The sequence below is a fragment of the Phytophthora sojae genome, assembly GCF_000149755.1.
Source record: "Phytophthora sojae unplaced genomic scaffold PHYSOscaffold_11, whole genome shotgun sequence".
Classification (NCBI taxonomy): domain Eukaryota; phylum Oomycota; class Peronosporomycetes; order Peronosporales; family Peronosporaceae; genus Phytophthora; species Phytophthora sojae.
In genome coordinates, this window is record NW_009258125.1 from 790,136 (window position 1) to 811,580 (window position 21,445).

The 21,445-nt window shown below is 54.0% G+C and overlaps 4 protein-coding genes across 4 annotated transcripts; 3 read left to right on the forward strand and 1 right to left on the reverse strand.

The window, feature by feature from the left end:
• Positions 1 to 13,383: 13,383 nt before the first annotated feature.
• Positions 13,384 to 14,559, forward strand: PHYSODRAFT_527875 (hypothetical protein; the record flags this gene model as incomplete). The annotated part of the gene is made up of 1 exon (XM_009537936.1): positions 13,384 to 14,559. A coding segment is annotated over one exon (1,176 nt), but the record flags the coding sequence as incomplete, so codon positions are not given.
• A 3,726-nt stretch (positions 14,560 to 18,285) lies between these two features.
• On the reverse strand, positions 18,286 to 19,630 carry PHYSODRAFT_527288 (hypothetical protein; the record flags this gene model as incomplete). Its single annotated transcript, XM_009537937.1, has 2 exons — positions 18,286 to 18,712; positions 19,521 to 19,630. The coding sequence occupies 2 exons, from the start codon at positions 19,628 to 19,630 to the stop codon at positions 18,286 to 18,288; spliced, it is 537 nt and encodes a 178-aa protein (XP_009536232.1).
• Positions 19,631 to 20,756: 1,126 nt separating this feature from the next.
• On the forward strand, positions 20,757 to 20,954 carry PHYSODRAFT_527266 (hypothetical protein; the record flags this gene model as incomplete). The annotated part of the gene is made up of 1 exon (XM_009537938.1): positions 20,757 to 20,954. The coding sequence occupies one exon, from the start codon at positions 20,757 to 20,759 to the stop codon at positions 20,952 to 20,954; it is 198 nt and encodes a 65-aa protein (XP_009536233.1).
• PHYSODRAFT_306151 (hypothetical protein) lies at positions 20,951 to 21,372 on the forward strand (the record flags this gene model as incomplete). The annotated part of the gene is made up of 3 exons (XM_009537939.1): positions 20,951 to 20,956; positions 21,009 to 21,171; positions 21,236 to 21,372. The coding sequence occupies 3 exons, from the start codon at positions 20,951 to 20,953 to the stop codon at positions 21,370 to 21,372; spliced, it is 306 nt and encodes a 101-aa protein (XP_009536234.1).
• Positions 21,373 to 21,445: the final 73 nt, after the last annotated feature.

Consider the following 21,445-nt stretch of genomic DNA (forward strand, 5'->3'; position numbering starts at 1 on the left):
GACCGCCGGACGTGCGCCGGGAACATGTGGAATACTTTATCGAGACTTTGGATGACCGCGATCTAGCGGACGACCTTGCCCTGCTTCGGATTCCCGACGCGGACACTCTGGAAGAAGTTTTGCGATCTCGCCAGCGTGCCAAAGCGCGACAGAGCAAGACGGTGTACGGCTCGATTAAGCCCCGCCCGAAGCCGCAAGCCGCCGCCGGTGCTCGCGTGGTACGAGCGATTCAGGTGCAGAGCGACAGCAGTGACTTGGATGCAGGATCCAGCGACTCGGATGAAGAGGGAGATCTGCGCCGAGTGTACGCGACTTCAGTCAGTAACGATCATGGAACGACTGAACATCGCTCGGCCGGTCGAGATCGGCGTCCACCGGATCAAGATCGAGGCCGTCAAGATCGTCGACCGGGACACCTCTCTAAATCGATCGACATGGGGCCGCCCCTCAAGCGGTGCACTCATTGCGTGTCTACCAAACACGACGATCTGGGATGCTGGGAGCAGCTGACGTGTGAAAAATGTGGCAAGCATGTTCACTCGTAAGATCGCTGTCTCTTTGTCTGCAAGGCCTGCGGCGAAATCAACGACGAAGGAAGCTGTCCGATGGAGGAATTTTACAATTTGATCCGCCAGTGGTACAATCCCACCAAGCACGGGGGCATGTTGCCCGAGTCCGCGGAGAAGATGTTAAACTAGGACGCTCGCCGGGTTGGAATCCGGTACGAGACGAGCGTTCTCAGTTCTGCATCTTTGCGTATGTCGAGAAGCAGTCGCAGTCGACTGTAAGCAAACTCATCGACAATACATGTGATCTTCAAAAGAAACCTACGGCTGCCATGTCAAGTCTTCACCAAGTTGATGACTACTCAAGATCGAGCGTGAAGATGGCTTTGGATATCGCGTTGGGGGAGTCGCGTGGTTACTGGAAATACTATGTGCCTGACAAGAAGTTCAAGCAAGCGAAAGCTGTGGGCAAGATCAACGACGAAAAAGCTACTCTGTTGTTTGACAGTGGTGCCGAAGTGTCTATCCTAAACACCGCCTTTGCTCGTAAGGTGGGGTGCTACATTTACGAAAGTCAGACATTGGAGTGCGAAGGCGTCGGAAAATCTCCATACATGGCGGAAGGACGTGCACGGGTCAAGATCACGCTCGCTGGATCACTTGTGTATTTTTTCGATGTTTGGGTGGGTCCGCCGACCGGCGGTCAGGACTTAATCATCGGCATGGACTTCATGGTACCGGCGGGTATCCGCCTCGATCTTGCCGACGGGACAATCTGCCTGCCAGACGAAGTGCGGATCCAGCTCGCTGGGAGACGTCCGCTCTACGGAGACAAGGTGGAGCAGGTGACCTTGACCGGTTACCGCGAGATCGACATAGCGAGATCCGTTGAGGTGAAGCTGCGCACAAGATCAACAGAGCATCAGAAACTCTAGGTTACGCGCGGCGATCGGTGGGTGCCTACCGTGACTGGTGGACCGGGCAAGATCCGCAACCTGCAACTGACAAACGTGAGCGATTGCGAGTTAGTGCTGCATGAGGGTACGCGACTCGCGATGTGGCTGGCCGGAGATCGAGTGCCGCGCTTACCTGGGTATGTCTCCGTTGGATCTCGCAGGTACGCGGAGTGGCAGAACTTGGCGTACCAAGCAACCACCGACGCTACCAAGGACGTGCCTGAGCCCGCCGACGTGCAGGGGTCTGCTGTGGAGCGGCCGCAGTACATAACGCCGACGGCGATCTTGACCCGGCCAGCGAAGGGAGCAGAGGTGGCTACTGTGCACACCGAGTGTGTGGCGTCCAAGCGCCCCGACGATTCCAACCCGGAAGAGTCGTACGGCAACCTCACCGCGTCTTACTCGACGCCCGGCAGGGACGAGCAGCCCAAGAACAGCGACGAATTCGGCACGGGAGAAACGCGCCATGATTTCGCCACTTCGCAGGGGGCGGAGAGACCATCGGGTGATTACGACGCTGGAAATACAGCCTGCGACACGGATTGTTTGGAAGATCAAGGCTGCGATCGGCCCCAGCCGGTGCGACATGGTGCATCTAATCAAGATCGAGTGGTTGCGACGGGTGGAAATCAGGTGTCTCATCAAGATCGACGGGTCGAAACGGACGAAAATCCAGCGAGCCCCAGCGTCAGTCACGAGACGCGTAAACACGCGTCGGGAAGTGATCTTGAAGCTGATCCACGTCCAAATGCAGTTGACCCGGAAGATCCTGAAGTCTGCATCACGGAAGGCGGTGATCTCTACGCGGAAGATGTCGAAGGTCAAATGGCAGTGCTCCCGGAGTTCACCGCGACTGACGAAGTCGTGATCACGGATATCCAAGTTGGTGATACTGGCGAAAACACGCCGGAGTAAATCGACCGGCTGCGGAAGATCATCTGGCGCCGGAAGCACTTGATTATTGGAAAGGGCAATGCCTTACCACCGGCCGCAAAAGGTGCGATCTGCGGCATTGACGTCGGAAACGCGAAGCCAGTCGCTCAGCGTTGCCGTAAAGTGGCGCCGCAGTACCGCGAGAAGCTGGAGCAGATAATCAAGGGACTCCTGTCGGCCAAGATGATCAAGATCTCAACGTCCCCTTGGGCATCACCGATCGTGGTGATCATCAAGAAGAACGGGGTCGACATCAGACTCTGTATTGACTACCGTCTGGTCAACAGTCTGACACGTTTAATGGTCTACCCGATGCCGCTGATCAACGATCTCCTCGAGGATCTCGACAAGGTGCTCTGGTATTGCTCGCTGGACATGGCTAGCGGTTTCTGGGTGGTAACGATGACAGATCGAGCTCGTGCGATCTCCACGTTCATCACTCCATGGGGACTCTACAAGTGGAACCGAATGCCATTTGGACTGAAGAACGCGCCACAGATCTATCAGCGGCTGATCGACAACGCACTCTACGGCTTCCTCAAGATCACGGACAACCAAGATCGACAGGGACAGATCAATCTGTTCAAGGACGGAGAACCAAACGTAGAGCAGAAGACATCTGTCCTGGGCCGTCGATCTTATATCGATGACATCTTGGTCACGGCCGGTTCGTGGGATACGCTGTGTGAGAAGGTGGAGAAGCTGCTAGATGTCTGCGAGGAATGGAACTTGTCGATCAGCGTGGCCAAGAGCTTTTGGGGATTGAAGAAGGTCGACTACTTGGGACATCGAGTATCTGCGGAAGGACTGGAAGCTCACCCGAAGGATCTATCAGCATTGGCCAATCTGCCGTTTCCGACCACCCTGAGATCGATGCAGTCATTCTTAGGCAGTCTCAACTACTACAGCAGGTTCAGTGAGGACTTCGCGATCTACGCTTCAGTGCTGTACGAACTTCGTGAGGCCGACTTCTACGAGATCACTCGGAAAGCCAAGATCGAGGTCGGCGCAGATGAAGTCGAAGCTGGTGAACGCCAAGCTGACAGTGACAAGTGGGGTCGAGCCATCACGGCATTTACGGTGTTGAAGGACAAGATCGTGCAGGCGCCGATCCTGCAGCACTTTGACCCCGATCGGGAACCAGTGGTCGTAGTGTACGCCAGCAAGTGGGCGACCTCTGCGACGTTGATGCAGGAGCACGATGGGGTGTACCGGCCAGTCACCTTTACCAGCTGCACGCTCAAGCCGAACGAGATCAACTATGGAATGGTGGATAAGGAGGTGTTGGCACTGCTCCGGATGTTGGATGTCTGCTACACGCAACTGGTTACCAGATCGATCAAGGTCCTGACCCGATACTTAACATTGGCGTGGCTGGTGCATTCTTCCGGTTTGCAGGGACGCCTTGGCCGGTGGGCGGCGCTACTGTCGTCGTGGACATTGGAAATCGTGAAATGCACGAAAGGAGAAGATGAGATCTTGGGAGTAATAGCCGCAAGTATCACGCCCCGAGAAGATGTCGATTCAATCCTAACGTCGATCTCTCCTCGGAAACGACCGCGACAAGCTGTCACGATACCGCCTCCTACAGTGGTGATTGATGAAGAACTGTTGGTGGTTAGCTTTTATGGATCGGCTCGTGTAAAGCGAAGTGGGGGCGCTTACAGCGCGATTGTGTGGGGCTTGCCCGACTGGAAGGTAATCTCCGCCGCATCTGAGTACAAGATCGATCTAACGGTGAATGCGGCGGAGTACCATGGATTGCTCCTCTGTTTTGATCTTCTAGCCAACCTGGACAGGGGGCGGCGCCTAATTATCTGTGGCGACTCCAACTTGGTGATCCGTCAGATGCGTGGAGAGATCGAGTGCAAGGCTCCGAGTTTGGTACTACTACGTCAGAAGGCCATGGAACGATTGCGATCTTGGCCCAACCACGAATTTCTTCACATGAAGCGTGACTGGAACCAGAGTGCAGATCGAGTTGCAAGCGCAGCACTACAACGGAAAGGTGGATCAGCCGTTACAACAGACGGAGAACGCGAAGATCTGGGGACGCTCAACCGGCTCGACGAATTATTGGTTCCTCGATCTGACGCGGCGGTGATCAAGATCGCGGCGGTTACGAGATCGAGGAGACGAGCAGCCCCACAAGTGTTGGATGAGTTGATGGTACAACGAATGCGGACGGAGCGCATCTGCCAGGCCCAGGATGAAGAGAAGTGGATTGCCGATCTCAAGAAGTATCTACTTGGGGACGTGCAGGACCTTACCTCGGCGGAGGCTAAAGCGTGTGCCAAGGTTGCCGATGACTACGAGGTCGACGAAGCTGGATTGCTGTTCTACTGCCCGCCATCGAAGCGCTCTGATGCAGGTCGTGATCTTGTGATGCGGCTGGTGATCCCGGAGACCTTGCAGCAGGACTTCCTACACCATTATCATGCCAGTCTCGAGGGTGGCCACCAACGCATTGGAAGAACCTACCAGCGGATTCGTGCCCATTTTCACTGGAGAGGCCTCTACCAAAGTGTACCACGATACGTGGGGCTGTGCGTGGACTGCGAGACCGGGAAAGGGGGGCCGACTACACAAGGAGAATCTCCCGGTAATCTTCAGGCTACCTACCCGTTCCAGATCATTGCCATGGACCACATCCCGTCATTACCCAAGTCGTACAAAGGGAACACCGAGTTGTTGATCTGGATCGATCTTTTCACGGGATTCGTGATTGCAAAGGCCAGCTCGTCTAGGACAGCCCAAACGATCACTGAGAACTACGAGGAGTGCGTGTTTCGCCGATTGGGCGCTAGCGAAGTGATACGACATGACCGCGAGCCAGCATTTATGTCGGATTTCTTCAGATCATTCAACAAGATCGTCGGTCAGAGGCAACGTGCAACTATGGCGTACCGGCCTCAGGCCAACGGTACTGCTGAGAGGACGGTGCAGACGCTCACTCGCGCCCTGAAGATGTATGTCGAAGACATCAATCAGCGAGATTGGGACGAGTACGCGGAGCGCCTTACTTTTGCGCTCAACACGGCCCAAGATCGGATTCGTGAAGACACACCCTTTTACCTGATACATGGGTGGGACCCTCGATCTACTCTGGAGGCAATGGTACCGCTAGGATCGACGCGCCGGCGGGATCGACAGCCTCGCAGGTGGCGCTATCATGTCCAGAAGTAATATCAGCAGGCCCGGCAGCAAGTCAATAAACGCCTACGTGAGGCAATCCGAGATCGAGTTGACCAGCACAACGAATCGGTGCGCTCACACGAGATCGAGGCTGGAATGCAGGTGTGGCTGTATCTCGACCGAGTCAAGGAAGGCTACGCGCGTAAACTTGCGCACATGTGGCAAGGCCCCTTCCGTGTAGTTGAGGTCGTCGACACGCACGCTGCTCGCCTCGAGATCGCAGGGACCGAGTATCGACTGTTCCCAATTGTGCACGTGTCCAAGCTGAAGCCCGTTCGCACCTTCCCAGACCGACCACACCTCACCCTGACGATCCAAAACCAAGATCGACTCGACTTTGACGAGGCACTGCTACCGGAAGATAGTTGGGAGGCGAATCTTGAAGACGACGAGTATGAAGTGGAGCGTATTGCCGACATGCGATCTGGCCGGCGTACACGGTATGGACGGGAGCTGCGGGAGCACGGGAAGGGATACGACGAACCATCGTGGGTCGACGAAGCGGATTTGAACTGTGGAGACCTGCTACACGACTACTTGCGTCAGCGATCGAATCGACATCGGTTCCAAGTCATGCAGCCGCACGAGGAGCAGTAGTGCGGCGAGATCGTGCGGTGAGTCGGTCGTCGCATGGGCAACGAGGTGATGGGCTTGCAAGGTGGTTGCAAGTCAGGTGGAACGGAGGTGTATGTGCATGCGTTGATCGCGATGCCATGGAGGTGTGAAGCAACGATTTTGAGGTGGGGAGATGTCGCAACGACAAGATAAGTTGGGTCAGTAAGGTTCGATCTTAACTCGGTGATCTTCGGCTGTGCGACCTTGGGCGGGCCTGTGGACTGCCGACGTGGAAGGAGAAGCTGCTTGGGGGCGACGATGTGACGGATCTGTTGTGCCATGAGGTGACCAGCAATCAGCGCGGTCTCAAGCGCTAGGGTCGCAACGGCGACTCGTTGACACTGGTAAATTGATATCTGGAGCATCAGCGCGAATGCGAATATGGACCATAACGCCATGTCAGCAGTGCGCAGACCATGAATGAGAACTGGTGCAGCGAGCGAATGCCGTTGCGCAGCTTTCACTCGTGCAGGGGACGGCTGTGGTGTAGTGGATGGAGATATTTTCGCGCGGATACCCAAGATCAACACGATGGCCAAGATCGACAGTGTGGACCAAGATCGGCAAAGCGTGGCGACGCGTAGTCTGGCGCGATAGTAACCAGCAAGAAGGTCAAGGGGGCAATATCAAGGTGAACAACATATCTGGAGGTGCTTGAGAGCCAAACCCCGGCGTAATCGATCCAAGTCGACGATATCGATCTTGGCGGGGATGACGCGATCTTGGAGAAAGAGTGATGATCTCGACCGCACGGATTGCGCAGACACCGGGCAGAGAGCCAGCGACACCACCAACGTTCAAGGGAGCTAGAGAGCACGCGCACAGACCGTACGAGCGCAGGAGTGCAGGAGAACGATAGGACAAGGACTTAGGACAAGCTAACATTTTAAACAGAGTTGATTTTACCTCCTTCTTCACAAGTGGTCTTCGCCTTCGCAATACCGGGCACGGGATATACTTTGGCCCACCCGACGCTACGCAAGTCGACTTACACCCCAAGATCAAGGAACCTCGGACGCCAGGATAGCTTGGCCCAGCGTCCGTCAACCCTCACTTCGACCCACCGCTAGAGGAAGCGGCAAGCAAGGAAAGGAAAGGAAGGTCACACGCCGACCACAAGGCAACCCCAGGCCAAGATCACACCTGGCCGGCGAGTGTCGATCTAGACAACCCCAGATCGAAACCGCCACAACTAATCCGACACAGCGTGAAGCATATCCGCGTTGCTGCCACAAGTTCCCGCTGTCCACCAGACAGTCCAAGACTCAACCCCAAGCGCGTCTTCTCGAGATCACCCGAAGAGCGATCCAGCCCACCGACGGGTACACAAGGTGAGGATCAGCAACTTCACGGAAGATCGGAGTACCCCCTCCGTTAGTCGGCAGTTCGAGTGCCGTGTGCAAGAGGACCCCCGCGATCTGCAAATTTCGCGGATCCACTTCGCCACATCAATCGGAACCCGGGAGTAATCCGTCTGATGAGAGGCACCAACGAGCACAAGGAGAACAAGAAGGAAAGCAGGAGGGGAAGACTAGAGAGGAGTTTGAGAGACGATAACATGTAATCTCACTTCGGAATTTGCCGCCTCAACCACAAGCTAAAAACCAACAGGTTAACAGCCGCAACAAGCTCAAGCCCTCCCCGACGACCGACATGACGACGTCCAGCAAGAAGGTCGAAGTCATCCTGGGAAGCGACAATTACTTCCACTGGGAGTTCGCGATGCGTTTGACGCTCGCGAGGAAGGGGCTGCTGGCGCACGTCCAAGTGGTGAAGTACCCGACGGAGATGACGGAGGCCTGGATGCTCAACGACATGATGGCGCTCGATCGCTCAAGGCGTGGCTGTGGAACACCACACGAAGATTCGGTCGGCGACGTCGGCTATCCAAGCCTGGAATACTCTACGCGAGTTCTACAACCGGACGACGATGCATAATCGGGTCGCGATGACTCGTCGGCTCCATGAGTTCAAGAAGGAGGACGGTGCGACGATGGCGAAGCACTTGGACAAGTTCGACGAGCTCATCGTGGGCCTTCAGAAGCTTGGAGAGCCCCTCGATGACTCCCGACAACTCGTCATCCTGCTGAGCAGCTTGTCGGCGGAGTACGAGTTGATCGCATCCATCGTCGAGAGCTCGAAGGACGTGACCCTCATCGAGGTGAAGGAGAAGCTGCTCAAGGAGTACGAGCGGCAGGAGAAGAAGGAGACCTCGGAGCGCGCGTTGAAGGCTACCTCGTTCGGAGGTAGGGGCCAGAACGGGAAGTTCGGCAAGGGCGGCAAGGCATTCGGCCGCAAGCGCAACGGCGGACGAAAGGTCGGTGGCTTCAAGGGCAAGTGCTTCAACTGTGACCAAGTGGGCCCCATGAAGCGGGACTGCCCGGAAAAAGTAAATGGAGACACCGCCGAAGACTCGGTGTTCGCTGTAGCGGAGAATCCATCAGCGGGTTGGCTGATCGATAGTGGGGCGACGGCTCACATGACGCCTCACCGCGATGACTTGTTTGAGTACAACGAGTCGTCGGCGGACATGTATGTGACAATCGCGGACGGGAAGAAGATCCACGTGGCTGGGAAAGGGTCGGTGCGCCTAACGGGCATCGACGGCAAGCGCATCAAGATGGTGGAGGTGCTCCACATCCCCGGACTCGACCGGCGACTACTCTCGGTTGGGAGGTTGGCTGAACGCGGCATGAGTGTCGAGTTCCAGCGGAACTCGTGCGTCATCTGAGACAAGACGAAGGCGATCGCTTCGGGAAAGAAGGTCGGCAAGGCGTACTTGCTGGACTGCCAGCAGGATATGGCGTACTACACCGAGTACTCGGGAGTCGACGGAAAGTGGGAGCTATGGCACGCTCGTATGGGACACTTGAACGGAGACGCTATGGCGAAGACCCGCGAGGCGACGGACGGGATCCCGACGACTCAACAGCAGACGAAGACCCTGTGCGGAGGATGCATGAAGGGCAAGCAGACGGTCGCACATTTCCCGTCGCGGTCGACGTCGGCGACAACTCAACCGCTGGAATTGGTTCATACGGACGTGATGGGTCCTATGAAGACGAAGTCCAAGGGCGGAGCGAGGTATGTGCTCACCTTTGTCGACGACTACTCGCGACACGTCGTGGCGTACTTCTTGACCAAGAAGAGCGAGGTCGTGACCAAGTTCAAGTCGTTCATGAAGCTGTACGAGAACCAGTGGGGACAGCGCATGAAATGGATGCGCTCGGACAACGGCACTGAGTTCATGAACACGCCGATGACTGAGATCTGCCGGGTGAATGGGATTATGCATCAGAAGACGGTCCCGTATAGCCCCCAGCAGAATGGCGTGGCGGAGCGGATGAACCGCACGATCATGGAGAAGGCTCGAAGCATGCTACACTACAAGGGCGTGGCTTCGATATGGTGGGCAGAGGCGGTCAGCACTGCTGTCTACCTGATCAACCGGTCGACGAACAGCATGCACCCGACCAAGACTCCGTACGAGTTGACGTTCAAGTCGAAGCCTCGGCTGGACCATCTTCGAGTCTTCGGGTCGATTGGTTACGCCCATGTCGACAAGTCGCGACGCACCAAGTTGGAGCCGAAGAGCTTCAAATGTGTGTTTCTTGGGTACGCCGTCGACTCAAAAAGCTACCGAGTGTACGACTTGGAGTCGAACAAGGTGAAGTTGTCCAGGTCGGTGAAGCTGGACGAGCGCGAGGTGAACGGCATCTACGACACGTCGCCCAGCGAGAACTCGCCGATCATTCAGCCGACGGAAGATGTCGACGATGAAGTGGCGCTGCACGAGGAGATGCAACGACCTGCCGCCGACGAGCCGATTGAATCGGTGGAAGAGACCGTCGAGGACGCGGAAATGCATGAGGCGGAGACACCGGAGCCATCCATGCAGGAGCTGACAACGTACCGACGACTCGCGAGACCGGTATTTAAGGATGACATGGTCTTCCATCCGGAGCCGGAACGGACCCGGCGTGCCCGAGAACCGGTATTACTACTTGGAAATAGTTCCGCAGACGGTGAGGAGTCGAAGAAGATGGTCCCGATGACTCGGACAACGATGATTACTTCTGGCCACCGTCTCCGAAGCGACCCAGGGTGGACGATGACAGCCTATTGGCTGAGGCGGTGCTGGACTACGCCGCAGACGTCGGTGATGCCAATGACGCACCCACCACGTATCAGCAGGCCATGCAGAGCGACGAGTCGTCGGAGTGGGTGAATGCAATGGATGCGGAGCTCAAGGCACACGCGGACAACGGATCATGGACTCTGGTCTGTCGGACACCGAGTGCTCGACGGATCGGTTGTCGCTGGGCGTTCGCAAAGAAACGCGACGTGCACGGCTGAGTCATCAGGTATAAGGTCCGCCTGGTGGCGAAAGGGTTTAAGCAGAAGTATGGTGTGGACTTCTTCGAGACGTACTCGCCCGTGGCCAACATGAACTCGATCCGAGTGGTGTTGTCGGTTTTGGTGGCCGAGGCGTACATCACCGAGCAGCTGGATGCGGACACCGCCTTTCTCAACAGCGGGCTGGTGGAGCGCGTCTACATGGAGGTGCCCTACGGAATCATCAACGCGAAGAACATGATGTGTCGGCTGCAGAAGGCGATCTATGGTCTGAAGCAGGCGGTGAATGCCTGGCATAAGACCATCAACCGAGTCTTCGTGGGCATCGGATTTCGGAGCTGCGATGGCGACCAGTGCGTATACGTCAAGGGCGAGAAGGGCAGGTTCGTATATGCCTGCCTGTTCGTGGACGACATGATCATCGCGGCCAAGACGAGCAACGAGATCCAGGAAGTCAAGGTGGCGCTCAAGAATGCGTTTAAGATGAAGAAGTTGGGCGAAGCCAAGTTTATACTTGGTATGGAGATCGATCATGACTCATCGGCGAAGACTCTCATGATCAAGCAGACTCGATACATTGATGATGTGGTGAAGCGGTTCAACCAGCAGGACGCCAAGGTGGTGGTGAATCCGTGCGAGTCGGGCATGAAGTTGTCGAAGACTCAGTCGCCGACGACTCAGAAGGAACGCGAGGAAATGCAGGCGAAGCCCTACCGAGCACTCATTGGCTGTTTGTTGTACATTACAACTTGCACCAGACCTGATGTGGCGTACATCGTGACCCCGTTGTCGCGCTTCCTTGAGAACCCCGGGCAGCAGCACTGGAAGGCTGCCATCCGCGTGCTCAGGTACCTGAAGAGCACCCAAGACATCGGCATCGCCTACAATGGGAACGCGAAGAAGGTCGAGGTGACGGCGTACACCGACGCCGACTGGGGCAGCAATCTCGACGACCGACGCTCGGTGTCGGGCATCATGGTGATGATTAGCGGGGCGCCGGTGGGCTTCAAGTCGAAGTACCAGCGCACGGTGGCGCTCAGCTCGGCGGAGGCCGAGTACATGGCGCTGAGCCTGTGCACGCAGGAGGTGCTGTGGACCCGCGCCATGCTCAAGGACATGGGTCACGAGCAAGTGGGAGCCACCCAAGTATGGGAGGACAACCAGGGCGCGATCGCTCTCGCAAGCAACGCTGGCTACAACGCGAGGACCAAGCACGTGGACATCAAGCATCGCTTCATCCGCGAGAATGTGTCCCGAGGACTCATCGTCGTCAACTACGTGCCGACGGAGGACCAGCTCGCGGACATGCTTACCAAGGCGTTGGGGACGAAGAGGCTTAAGTACCTGTACCTGATCAGCGCAAGCGGAATCGTCGGGACGGTCGTGCAGCATTAGCGGCGAGTGGGAGTGTTCATGAGTCTTCGGGAGCGCCGCCAATAGATGCACATGGACGAGGAGAACGTGTGGACACATCCGCCGATGACTCGGAGGATCCGACGGCGATGGGAGAGCCGGCGGCAGCCGGGCTCTGGATATACCAATGGCTGGTCAGGGAGACCCAAGTATACTGAGATCAAGTCAATCGGAACCCGGGAGTAATTCGTCTGATGAGAGGCACCAACGAGCACAAGGAGAACAAGAAGGAAAGCAGGAGGGGAAGACTAGAGAGTAGTTTGAGAGACGATAACATTTAATCTCACTTCGGAATTTGCCCCCTCAACCACAAGCTAAAAACCAACATTCAAACATGTATATGCACACGTGCCAGCGAAAGTGCTCAACATATCCCGCCAGTCGTGGCAAGTCCATTCTTTGCATTGAGTGAAATTAATGACCAGGTGCTGTTCGTTCAGTAATTAGAGCACAACGATGTGCTTGGAATCCATATCCTTGGATCGGTTCGGCCACCGGTGGTGGTGTGACTTTCAGCCGTGCTGATTCAGCACGGATGGCAGATCCATTCGTGTGAGCTCGTTTTATGGTAATACATCTCCCACACGTTGGTTTAACATGACCATTCACCAGCGTTTATGCAGCAAGGCAGCGGTGTTCATCCCACGGACCTCCTGCCCAATACACCGTACTTGGCTGCCATGTACTACTTTACATGCACGGGTACATGTACTGTACTGCATGCTGTCACGGGAATCTACCAATTATGTACATGTACATGTAGTCTTGAAGAGGCCGCCCATGTGTCCAACACGTAGAAGTCCCGGTGATCCAACCGGAACAGCATTTGGCTTCTTCAGCACGTGCTTAAAGGAACCAGCAGTCGATTGGGCCGAGGGTCGTAGATCAGAAAAGCACCGTGACTTGATGGGGTGACAGTCGCCGTGACTGTACAAAGCGGCCAAGATACGGGTGTCCAACGCAGACTAACGGGGCACGCTGATGTACATGTAGTTACAGCTGGTGGGTTTTCATACGCTCCGACTACGACGGACATTGCCCGGTGTATTCCTGCTCGTAAGACCATGAAACATCAAACATGCGTCGCGCACAAAGATCTTCATCTACATAATGACTGCGGCTGGTGGTCCTATGTGTTCTATATTCTGGGCTTAGAATTGCGTATTTTAATATGATGTATTTGCAGTCCTGTCCCCGATCACCCCTGTCCATCAATGTGCGTTCTAAGAGTTAGGTCGTCTCACGGCTGTATGATTAGAGTCTAAAATTTAGTAATTAGGCTAATTCATCTGACTCGAAATATGCACTAGGCAAGAGTCCCTGATTCATTGTCTGCATCAATCGTTCGGTTATATCCATTTACTCGTGCCCGAGCTTCAATGGGCTCGCCATCCGTCTAGGATTAGCGTGCCCATGCCCGCACACCCCAACGTCTCGAGCAGCGCCGGCTCTTCATGGCTGAGGGCAAGCGCTCGCTCAAGGACTGCGCCAACTCGGACGCCTCGCGACGACTGCAGGAACACGCCGTGGCCCGCCGCGCAGCCAAGGCCGACAGCATCCGTGCTGAGGGCCGTCAGCGCCGTCGCCTCGATCTCGACACTGTGCTGGTCACCAGCCACAAGTCCAACCTCACGGGCCTCACCGCCGACACGAACGCCAGCGAGCTCTTCGGCGGCGACGTCAAGTGCATCCTCGAGCCAGAGGTCACCCAGGGCCCGTACTACGTCAACGGCGAGCTCGTGTGCTCCGACATCCGCGAGGACCAGGAGGGCGTCGATCTGTACGCCGAGATCCAGATCATCGACGTCAACACGTGCGAGCCCGTGGAGGGTCTGTACCTCGACTTCTGGCACTGCAACGCCACGGGCGTGTACTCGGGCATCGTGGCCAGCGGCAACGGCGACAGCTCCGACACCACCAACCTCGACAAGACGTTCCTGCGCGGACTCACGCCCACCGACGAGGACGGCGTCGCGTCCTACACGACCATCTTCCCGGGCCACTACACGTCGCGCGCCACGCACATGCACATCATCGGTACGTACAACGGCACGCTGCTCGAGAACAACACGTACTCGGGCGGCTACGCGTCGCACGTGGGCCAGCTCTTCTTCGACCAGGATCTCATCACCGAGGTGGAGCTCACGGCGCCCTACAGCACCAACACGCAGGAGCTCACCACGAACGCCGATGACTCCATCCTGTCGGAGGAGGCGTCCGAGGACTTCGACCCCGTGTTCGAGTACGTGTTGCTGGGCGACTCGGTGTCGGACGGCGTGCTGGCCTGGATCTCCGTCGGTGTGGACATGACGCGCGCGCAGACCATCACGGCGGCGGGCACACTGACGGCAGACGGAGGCGTCATGGCCGACTCCACGAGCACGACGGCCGGCGGTGCGGGTGGTATGGGCGGCTTCGGTGGATCTGTTGGAGGACCCGAGGGAAGCCTTGCGATTGCCTCGTCGGGATCCAGTGACACCACTAGCCAGACGACGACTGCTGGCGCCGCGGAGACCACGACGACCTCGGGAAGTGTCGGAGCGGAGGCTGCTGACCCGTCCTGCAACGTGCGCCTCCGCCGTTAAACGTTTGATAGGTTCTGAGGGTAAAGGAGAGATTTTGTTTATGTCGCTACATGAACCAACCTGTTCATACACGTAGTTTCGTTGGTTTCCTTAGCTTTATGCGCCTAGCTCGTCCCGTTGACATTCGATCGTTGGTTTGGTTGACCATCGATTGTAAGTGCTTGTTATGGATTGGTCAAGCGAGCTGCAAAACAAGCAACATTACATCTTCAACTTAACCAACACAAAGGTTAGTATTCTCTGAAATTTATTTCAGAGTCTACCGGTGATACCACTTTCCGCGCTAATTGCATATATCACAGTTTAGCGACGCCCTCTTTGCTTGAATTGCATATCTGCTGTACGGGTCATCCATTTCTCAAACTTCATAAATAAAGTTTTTTGTTAATAAACACATCCTTCGTAATTTAAAGGGTATGATTGTCCGAACATCTTCTCGATAAGTATACAAAGTAGACAGTTCATGATACAAGGCAATATGAAAAACCTCTAATAGTGTATACCTTTGGTCTTTATGAATCACCCACGTGAATGTTGACCCTGTCCGCGACGCGTCCATCTTCGTGCAACCTGCGACTGCAAGTAATTTAAACGGTAATTTATTATGTGGGTTTTTCTTGGGATAAATGCAATTTTTATTTAACCCCATGGATAATCGACACAAGCCGAATTTTTATCTCTGCCTGCGAGCCGAGTAGCGAGTAATGACGAGGCGGCCACCGCCGCGGTGAATACGGACACCAACGCTGAAGTGATCTACTGGCGCCGCGTTTTGAGCAGCGAGCACACACGAAGCCCCGGAAGGGCCCCCGCTCCGCGTGGAGTCCACGCGGACGTGAACACGACAGCTCATCACAACGCTGAGCCCGGTGGTGCTGGCTTGCTGGGGTCGGACGACGGGGATTTTGGCGACATCCGCGTCGTGTCACTTGAGAAGCGCTACGCACCGACGGCGGGCGACTTTTTCATGGTCGTGGACAGCGACGCCATCTTCGCCAAGAAGCTGGACATGTGGAACATCATGGCCGAAGTAATCGATGTGATCGCCCCCTGCATCTACGGACAGGACGCGTCGTTGTACTGCCCGAAGTAAAAAATATTTATGGAAGGGGTGAGTGCATCTGAGCGCTTACTCGATCATTGTTGCATACATCTGCTAACATAGCGTCGTTGTTGCTATTGTATCTCACCCACTCTTGAACGCAATGGACTTCAGACTGAAATGCGGGCGCCACTTTTGAGGAAAATTTCCTTATTCTGAGGAAGGCCTTCCTGTGCCTAACTTATGAGGAAAGCACCAACTTCTGAGCCCACGCGTGGGCTCAATGGGTAATAAAGGTTAAACTAGAAATGTATTGTCAATAAAGTGCCGAGCACCAAGAGGTTTATCAGAAGATGGCGAGCACCTAAAGTGCAAGTAGCCTAGATCAAGATGCACCAAGAAAGATCAAACCAAGTTCAACTCTCTTTTACAACGGCTTCGGTACTCCAAACATCTAGGCGACTTCATCAGCAGACATGACAACAGATTCAAGCTTCGGCATGTACAACTACACTTAACATCCCGCTCTGGTGTGGTGTTCCGCACTGTTGTCGAGTAATTAGCATCCTAGTTCACATAAATTGTGAAGTCGGATAAATCGGTAATCGAACACATCTTCTTCCAAATGCACCAAAAAAGCGTGAACGTCGCAAACAAAGTAGCAGACACTTGACGATAAAAGTTTGGACTTCACTGCCGAAATTTCAGAGCTTCTTCGTGCACAGCACGACTTTGTTAATACATAATGCTATGTTTCGTATGGGGGTCTTCGGCTAAGTCCGGGGGCATCAGATTGAAGTTGCTCTATGTACGCAAATCTGCTCTGATATTGCGGTATCTTTTCCACCAAGTCATCAACCACCAGCTCTGCTCTCCAGTACTCGGCGTATGGTCCACTTACTGCTACGAAGCGTGTTGGAGACCTGAAGCTGGCAGCTTAGAACTTTCATTACGTACTGTCCCCGGTACATACTGTCCCCAGAGCAGGCATCCGAGGTATCGCCAGGCTGTTTGCGCAGCGTTAACAGCTCGGAACGTACACTCTGTAAAAGGGTGAAGAGAAGCCTAACAGAAGCCAGGTCACGTATGTGCTAGCACGGGGTTTGTGGTGGTGTCCGTGAGCCTCACACCACCGGTATCAATCAATAAGTATTCAGTACTCTATCCACTAGGAAGTACCCAGTCAGTATACTTATCTGAATGTACTGAAACCTATAAATACAGGTAATGAGAGAAACCGTTTGATTGGACAAAGAAATGTTTTATAGCTTCAACTAACCGTCATTTAATAAGCCTATTCTGCAGAGGAATTTTCATAATCCAGTACTGGATCGTCCCCCAGGCCGGTCGAAAAACAAACTACTGCCACAGTATTTATTAAGTTTGTACTGCGTATTTATTAGCTTTAAGCTACGCTTACTACTCTCTGCGAGACTGGATCCTGGCGCTGCGTCGTGTCGGTCGTCGATGGCGTGTCCGACGCCTTCCTCTCGTAGATTGGTACACCCATGTGAAGTCGATAGATTCGCGTTCGAACTGCAGTTTCAGGCGCATCGGAACGTGGCTTCCTGGTTCCCATGCAAGCTCCCGGTACCCGACCCATTGGATGAGATAATATACTCTTACGTTGATCCACCTTTTTTCGTATATTCATTCTACCTCGTACAACTTGTTAAATGACGGTAAGTGAGCTGGAGCTGGGAAATGAAGAACTGATGCATTATCTAACCTGCTTCCTACTCATGTGCAGAGGGCCGCGCCTCGCAACCACCGCGCCGCCCTGTGGTCCTTGGTAACTACTATGCCTGCGACCACTCACGCCCGCAACCGCCCGCAACTGCCCGTACCATCGCACGCAACGACTGCGAGTTCGAACACAACTGCGCTTCCACGCCTCTCTGGGCCCTTCGATTGCGTGCAAAGAGGCCACCACCCCTACGTCGTTCTACTAGGAGCCCACCCCTGACTGACGACTCTTCTTCCGCCTGCTCTTCGGTGTCTTCGTCGCTAATATCACGTGCGGAAACATCACGATTCAGTCGGAGGCGATAAAGCGAGCCGTCCAAGCGGTGCTGGATGTTACGGGCGTGGCGCTGGCGTGGGTCAAGACGCGGCATTGAGCACAATGCAGAATGGAGCTCGCCGCAGTGGTGACGCAGTCTACTTCTACTTTAAGTGTTCCCTAAAATAAATAGCTAGCCTCAGACTTGAAGTAAGGTTGTGACTTGGCTAAATTTAAAGGCAGTTGAACTGCAAAATTCACCCTGCAAATAGACGTAGCATTATTACACCATAACGGCTTAAATTATACAAAAAGGGTGTATCATGCAGTGGTACATTTGTAGAGTTCCTACTCCTACTATAATTTAAAAGATTTTTGTAAAATATTTTACCTGCGTGCCCTTGGGGTATAACACTAGAGATCTATCGGTTTAGAATTTTTATATAGCCTACCGAAATATGAGCGAACAAGACTTGGCAATTTGGTTACAAATCAAGGAAAACACAATATATATTAATTATAGAAAGTAGTTTGTCAAAAGTCCAGATTGATAAAGTATAAATTGGCTTTTCTTGAAGAAGAATGATCTTGTCCCTACAATGCGTGTTTTGCAATCTTTCGCTTGTGTTTTGGCTTTTTCCCCGGCTTCAACCCTCTTTTACCAATCCGTTCGGGAGGGGGCTCAAGTTGTGGGGGGTGGATTGTGTCGTCCCGATGTAAGGTTTGCTGTTGTCGGCCAAGGAAGAAATTTGAAAGTGTACGTAGCGCGAAAGTGCTCGATCGACATTCGCTTAGCGTCGTACAAGTCCTCGATCCGGCGGCCGTCTTTCGAAGCAGCGCAAATTGCGTGGACACAAGGGAACATCTGGTCTTGCCAATTGCCGCACGTGCACGCTTGCGCCGGCAGATCCACAACACGGTCTGGGTGCCCATATCCTGGTATGGCAACAACAGGTCCCTTGAATAAGACGCTGTACGCTCCCTCGAGTAGCGGGGTAAATTCACACATCTCGGCTGCAACTTGACGGTCTGTACGTCGCTCCAACAACTTGGGGACTAAATCCGAGAGCGCGCCAGATTTGGTCGACGACACAACAAGTTGCCGCTTCCTAGACATCAGTTGACTCAGCTTCAAAAAGTACAAGTGGAATCCGTCAAGGGGTTTGGCTGTGCGAAGCTCTTTTTCCATCCAGTTGTTTGCTTGTTCCGACAAATTTGAGGTTATCTCGTCGAAAGTCGGGAGATTAAACTTTTCCCGGAAACTGTACTTAACCCAGTGAGCACGTTCGATTCCGTCCAGAAATGTGGCAGCAGCAGGGTTGTTCACCGCGAGTTCACTACGATACAGCTTATAGTCATTTTCGCAATCACTGCGTGCCATTCGGCTTACCCACGCACGGTCCTCTTGGGACAGCCTGGAACATTTCCTGTTGATATTGTCCATAATATGCCGCAAGCAGTATCGATGGCCGGCGCTTGGGAAAACGGCCGATACATCTGGAAGTAGACCCTTTTTGTCTATCCGACAATATCGTGAATTTTTTCAAGCCAACCGCCTCCTTGAATGCTCCCAAGAACCAAATCCAGTTTTCTTTGTCTTCTTGCGAAACCAGCGCGAGTCCAACGGGAACGATGTGGTTGTTGTAGTCTTTCACAGTAGCTACGAGATAAATGCCCTGTTCGTGAATTTCCTCCTTGAGGTGAACACCGTCGAAGCCAACCATCGTTTTGCTGTGCTGAGCAATGTGAATGCCAGCGTTTGGAATGAAACACGCCCGACTAAACGACGACCCGTCCGCGGTAGACTCCACTCTCCACACCGATCCAGGATTCTTGTGCGCCATCAACTCAAAATATACCCGCAGCTTTTGGTAACTTTCTACCAAGTCACCGTGAATTTTGTCGTCAATCTTCTACTTCATTCTTGACACCGAGGGAGCGCTTACGTCAGCTCCTTTTGATTTCAGAATATTCTTGATAGCGGCGCCTGACATTGAAGCCGTAGATCCGTCGTGGGCGGGAAGCATCTCGGTCTCGACTATCGCTGTTAGCTTGTTTATCTGCTGCGTGGTATTGCGCATTGGCTTGGGCGGCAACGGGATGGACCCTTCAACACAAGGAGCCTTGGTACTGCCGACGAACTTGAGGTGGTTGTGCACAAAATTTGCCTGGGTTATCTTCCACTTCCCCGATTTGCCGTGAACATTCACGAAAAATGGGCACGTGAGTTGGGCGGCTGGCGTAGACCGGTCAAAATATTGCATTCCATTGAGCGCCTTGCACGCAAATGTTGCGTTGCCGGAGTTGTCGGCCTTCACACTTGTCTGTTTGACGAAAATCTGGAAGCCGCACCACACAGCCAAATCCTTGCACTTGCTGTGGACAGATTTTTTGTGAAGAAAAGACTGAATTGGCGATATTCTCCCGGAGTTGGTACGCCAAGCCATACGTTGAGCTTGTCGGGTCCGTCGTCTCGACTACAACATTGTCCCTCAGTAGTCCCAGTTCTCGGGCAGCTTCTAGATCGGACACGTCGAGTGAAAAGCGAGCGGTGCCGTAGTTTGGGGGGTTTCTTGCCCTTGGCTTGGACATTTGCACAATGTACCAGAATATAAAGCCATAAATCCCGCTTTGAGCAAATGTTTTTATTATTAAACTCGCCTTGGTATTTTTAATTAGCCCCTTGGAAATCTTACCTCCCACGTATGTCCCGCAAATAAATTGCAAGCTCGCAGCTAGCCCATAAATAGTCGAAAGGTTCGTGCGTGGCATGGCGTGCGTACTTAACCCCCCCCCCCCAAGCGCGAGATCCTGTATTAGACACGATTCGACCAAATGGTTATCATGTATTAGACACGTTAAGGAATTTAGACCTTGTGTTTGTATGGGGCTATACAAACTTGAAGTCAATCGAGGTTAGGTTTGAGCCCTATCCTTTCCCGACCAGCTAACAGAGTCGTGCGTCATACTGGATCTTCGTATTTCGTAAAAATAAGATGCCAGAGGTGCTCAGCGTGCTCAGCAAATCAGTATAAGTATGTGAAAGGTGTTTGCGCACGCCATCCATTCTGGCCTCACTTCAGAAAATCCCGCGCCGCCGCACAGACCTCGCGCTACCGCACGTTTACCGCCCGACACCCAACCAACGACACGATGGCTTTCCGTGCGCGCTGGAAGGAGCTCACGAAGGCCGGATGGACCTCAAAGAAGCCTGCGGGACTCTCAGTCGACTACACCTACCTCAAGCCCGGTAAAACCAAGAACGATGTCGAGAATGAAGACTTTTTCGTCGGCGCAGAAGCGCTAATGAAGTATCTGGGTCATTGTGATCGTGGTACGTTTCGAGAATGACTGTATGTTGTTATAACTCAAGTTTGACGACATCTTTTCTCTTGTGACTGATAGTGGCAATGGAGGAGAAGAGAAGAATGGAGCGCCGAGCCAACGAGGACGCGATTGCTGCTCAGAACGGACAAGCCGAAGGCGATAGCCCCGACAAAACGTGCGGTGCATCAAGCAAGTGGCCAGCGCGACTGCCCGAGAGATGATGGTGACGAAGCCCAACAAGGTAACCGATTTGAGTAACGTGTGTTGGATACGACCTAGATCTGACTCTATCGTGTACGATACAGGCAAAGCTGCTGGCGAACCACTCATCCCAACCTCTCCCCACGTTGAAGACGCTGAACCTGGTACATGCAGCGATGAGCAGGACGCTGGATCGGATGCTGCGGACACCCAGTCTCCTCAGTCGCAAGGTAACGAATGATAACCTGTATTCTACAAGCTATTTGGCTAACCCAAACGTGTATTGTACACTCAACTCGGGTGAGGGTACCCCA